Raw genomic sequence first — 5,000 nt, 5'->3', positions numbered from 1 at the left:
AAACTTTAGGTATTTGGCAGGAAAATAAACCTTTTGTTTTTCTTATTTATGTTTCTCCAAAGAAATATTTTTTCTGAAAAGGTTTCAAGTTTTGTCTTGACTTATTACCCTTCGATAATATGTCATATGTCTATGTTAGGCTCAAAAGCCAGAGAGGTTTGCAGTTTGGGAATTTTGTATGGAAATTCTGGAATAAATCCAAATCTTTGGCGTATTTAACATTGCTTTTTGTCTAACTAAAAATAGGCTAAGCTCATCTTATTTTGAAACACTGTCTTACCCCATCAAAGATCAGCCAAGGTACGGAAGTGAGTGCAGGATTTAAGGAAAGAGTTTCGTTACCGTAAGCCTCTAGAAGAACCTTTCCTTCTTCACCCTCATAGCATTCCTTAATAGATGGCACATAGCTCTGGCCAACACTGGCACCACACTGAAACAAAAGTAAAGTTTATTTACATTTTCTTTAATGTTGAGTAATTTAGTGCATTTTAACCCCTAAAAATTATAAATCTCCTTCAACAAAATATCTGTGTCACTTTTATTTTTTATAAACTGGGCTGTAGAAGAGAAAATAACAAGAAAAAGGTTGCCAAGAAAATAATATAATTTCGAAAAACGATTTTGCAAAATAATCATCTAAATATCCAAATTGAAGTTTTAACTAAAAGTTTAAGTTTCCTTATTTTTAGCTGAAAAATAAAATAAAAAAACAACTTAGAAGTAAGCCTTTTCTTTTTGATGGCGCTCATCTTGGCCGTAAACAAATATGTTTTTTTTGCTTTTTTCTATTCACTGGAGGCTATCTATGATAAAGGTCATAAATAATAACCAAATAATTGTCATTTTTGAAAAAAAACGTAAATAGTTTTTTTTTTAATTAAATAACTTCCTTTCCCCCTAGATTTACTATAAATATCTCTCATTAATATAAAATACGAACTTTCAAAGAAAAATTGTTTCGAGTTTGTATTCAGTATTGTGCAGATACTGCAAGATGATAGTTGTCTCGTTTTTAATAATTAAATAGTACCTTTGTCTATGATCCGGGTTGCAGCGGCAGCTAGCAACCTAGTAAGAGACGATCACGTCCAATACTAAGAAATGTAATAACCCATAACTCCTAAAAATAGAGTCAGATCAAAACAAGAAGTACACTATTAGAACCGCCTTGTCCGAAACCCCTATATAGGAAACATACCGTCCCCTGGCTTGAACAACAAGGGAAATATATTGGCTTAAAAACTAAGAAAAATGGCTGCAACCAGGATACTCTGCATCGAGGGCATCTTTTTTTTTCCTTTTTTTCCTCCTCAGCTAGCTCGCCACTGAAAAATCACAGAGAGCTGTTCCTTGGCTCATTTTAAAGGAAATTGATGGGATTAAAAATTTTTTGTTATTAAAAAAAGTTATTTTCAGTATAAAATTATTTTTTACAAAAAAACTGCATTTTCTTGGTCAAGACTGTTGAATGACGTCATAATCATAGGTATTTAATCATCATAATAGAGAGCTGTGTAATGGCTCACTTTAAAGGAAATTGCTGTATATAGAAATCTCTTGTAATTAATTACATTAAAAGACGATCATAGGAATAACAAACCATTGCATACATTGCACTTAGTTATCTACTTGATTGTTTGAGGTTCGTCTCTTACTATTTCAAAGAAGAAGAAGCCGTAAGCTTTTTCCTGTTTGTAATCAGGTTTTACATAAAGAATTACATTAAAGAGTGAATGAGCGATCTATAGTCTATATTCACTGAAGTGTAATAAGGAATCGTTATATAGATGTTATAGCATAGCATTATAAGGAACCTTAAGGCCAGACAACACTTTCAAATAGTGGTTCAGTTTTTGATTCCCAATGAGGATCTTGACACATTATTAATGATCGCTTGTCTGAACTGAACCTAAATTCCTTTTTTTTTCTTATAACAGCTAATTTCTTTGGTTGGTTGGTTGGTTTGGGTGTGTGTGTCATATTTTAGCTTTGATATTATGTAGGAGCTGACTTTGTGATAGGACAGGTGATTGATACTCTACTTGGTAACACAGGATATAGGGATCGATTCCCACTGTAGCAAGGCTAAGGGACAAGCTTGCTACTTGTCCCTGTAAAAATACCCATCTACTGAAACGTCAATTTGACACCGTATGTGCCAGAAAAGACTATGGGGTGTCTTTATCCTTATCTTTTTGTGTAAAGGTGGATTAAGCGTGCCAGATACGTTATAGTTATTGTCGTTTTTTACGAAGTTAAACCTAGAAAGAGACAAAATCTTCTTTATCAAATATAAACAAATAAGGTAGCCTATTATAGTCTATTTTCCTATATGTGTCTATGCTTTCAACCTTTGTGAAAAATAACAACTTGAAAGCAACTCTCAAAAATAAAGAGCCTGAAAAAAAAGAAGAAAAATTGTAGCCTGTGTTGTTTTGTAAGGATTGGACAATTTTTTCCCCCAATGTGTCAAAATCCCTGATCCACATGCCCCACTTCCATCGAAAAGAACAACTTTTCTTGAAAGTTCCAACTTGATCCTTAAGCAATGAGACAATATTTAGCATTAATTGGAATTTTATACCCATCTTAAAATAAAATTCTGTACCATTCACTCTTAGTGGAAAAACAACCCGTTCTTACGTTCAAATGGTAGCATCATGTCATTGTTTTCAGATTTGAAAATGGCTGGCTGACATTCACCGGTACTATTAGTCATATAAAGTAGATTAAACAAGAAACATGAATAGAAAAAAAAAGCATCTAACTTGAATATTTTTTAAACTTGGCTTTTACATCGAGTCCTGATTTCCCCTCTATATCCTGCTTATTTATTGTTTACTTCTGTCGAACGTATTTGAGTTGATGCGTTTGCGATATTTTGACGCATTCTGACTTAGAGTTGGGTTCATTTGTTGTGGTGATTTTCATATTTTTTTTGTTATTGACATAATTTTTTTCCTAGTGTTTTATTGTTTTGTGGCAGGCTTATATGTCTTTTTTCGTTTTAAATTTTTTCAGGTTTCAAATTTTGAAACATCTGAAATGTGTTTCTTCTTCGTTTTATATCCCTCTATTATAGGCAACTTTCTTTAAAGAACCACTAATCATTTTCTTGTGAAATGAAACGAAATTATACTCTCTTTTTTTACATGAATTTATTGTGTCTCTATGTTTTGCTTAGATGTGTTTAATGCTTATAAATACATTTTACGACTCAGGAAACTTTTACTATAATTCTAAAAGAAAGCTGTAAACTAATTTGAAAATTCACTTAAATTTTTCTAATGCTCGAAGTTGAAGTATAACAAGGTTCTGAAGTTTTTTTTCCTATGAAATTTGGAGTGTTGTAAAAATAAATATTTATCATTTGCGAATTTGCCCTAAATCTGTTTTTATGCTTGACTAAAAATATAGCCCTAGTCAAATTTTGTAAACAGCCTAAATTGTTTGGGATTATTTTTCAGTTGAAAACACCATAGACATCTAAGAAATAAGATTATTTAATTTTTTCCTTGTTTGGTTCCAGGCTTATTTCTTGTGGTAATTTCTTTCTTTTATTAATGGGATACTCATTCTTCCTAGAGGTTTATTCTTTTCTCCTAGGCTTCTATTTCTTTGTTCCTTTTAAAAAATTTCAGGGTTTTTTCTTCTATGTCTTACATCCCTGTAATATATTAAATAAAAAAAACAAGTTTTTTTAACTGAAAGTAAGGAGCGACATTAAAGCTTAAAACGAATAGAAATTATTCTGTATATGAAAGGGACTGTCCCCTCCTCAACGCCTCGCTCTTTATGCTGAAGTTTTTCATTGTTTAAACAAAAAATAGAGTTGTGAGAAAGTCAAACTTTAGCGTAAAGAGCGAGGCGTTGAGGAGGGGACAGCCCCTTTCATATACAGAATAATTTCTGTTCGTTTTAAGTTTTTATGTCGCTCCTTACTTTCAGTTAAAAAAACTTGTTTTTTTATTTAATTTTTTAACGTTTTTGAATAAATGCAGGTTTTGATCTTGGCTCAGCGTAGATGAATAATTAAAACAAAATTTTCATATTAATTTACTTTTATTTAGTTAAATGGCTTTCTCGAAACTTTTTTAATTTTATTTACGAACGTTTTTATTAGTAATAAATATACGTAACTTACGAATCAACTTACGTAACGAACTTCTATATTCATATATTTTTAATACGTTTATTAGGGGGTTCTTCCCCTAGTCAATACCTTGCTCTTTAAGCGAAAGTTTGTTTTTATTTCCAATTCTTTAAAAATGACCACTTAATCACAAAGGCCGTTAATTAGAATAAATAGCTCTTATGAAAGTCCTAAAAAATCTTTGGCTTAAAGAGCGAGGTATTGACTACGGGGGGAACCCAATCATATATGTAATATTTTCTGTTCGTTTAAAGTTTCGATGTTGCTGCTGTTGCAGTTGAAAAACTTTTTTTTTATATTTAATTTAAGATCTTTTTTTAAATAATGCTGGGAAGTCCGGCGTCCCCTTCATAGCAATATCCCTTCCCCCATGAAAACTTCCTTCATGGAAAGATCCTCCCACATAACCACATTTTTTGTAGATAGGAGCTTAAAACCTCTACAGTAGGGTTTTCTGATACGCGGAATATGATGGTGTGATTTTCATTAAGGTTCTATAACTTTTAGGGGGTATATTTCCCCTTTTTTTCTAAAATCAGCCAAATTTTCTCAGGCGCCTAACTTTTGATGAGTAGGATTAAACTTGATGAAACTTATATATTTGAAATTAGCATTAAAATCTGATTCTTTTGATGTATTTGTTGGTATCAAAATACTGTTTTCTAGAGTTTTGGTTGCCATGGAGCCGGGTTACTCCTTACTTACAGTTCGTTACTACGAACTGTTTGATGTAATCCTCTTTAATGAAGCACTGATTCTTTTCTTGTATGCGACGAAATGCAATGAAATGACACTCTTTTTTAATGAAATTATGTTATCCCTATATTTGCTTACATTTGTTTAATGC

At 31.7% G+C, this 5,000-nt stretch overlaps 1 protein-coding gene across 1 annotated transcript in view; it reads right to left on the bottom strand.

Annotated features, from left to right (window-relative positions):
* LOC148954353 (GILT-like protein 1) overlaps nucleotides 1-5,000 on the bottom strand; it is a 22,676-nt gene that overhangs the window by 7,313 nt on the left and 10,363 nt on the right. Inside the window, exon 4 of the mRNA XM_089087052.1 lies at nucleotides 281-430. Coding sequence (XP_088943178.1) covers nucleotides 281-430 — 150 coding nt within the window. The remainder of the gene's footprint in view (nucleotides 1-280; nucleotides 431-5,000) is intronic.

The sequence above is a fragment of the Artemia sp. Qi Xiang Cuo genome, chromosome 3 (assembly GCF_049724085.1).
Source record: "Artemia sp. Qi Xiang Cuo chromosome 3, ASM4972408v1, whole genome shotgun sequence".
NCBI lineage: Eukaryota > Metazoa > Arthropoda > Branchiopoda > Anostraca > Artemiidae > Artemia > Artemia sp. Qi Xiang Cuo.
The sequence above is the reverse complement of the archived record's forward strand: the minus strand, read 5'-3'. Positions and strand labels throughout refer to the sequence as shown.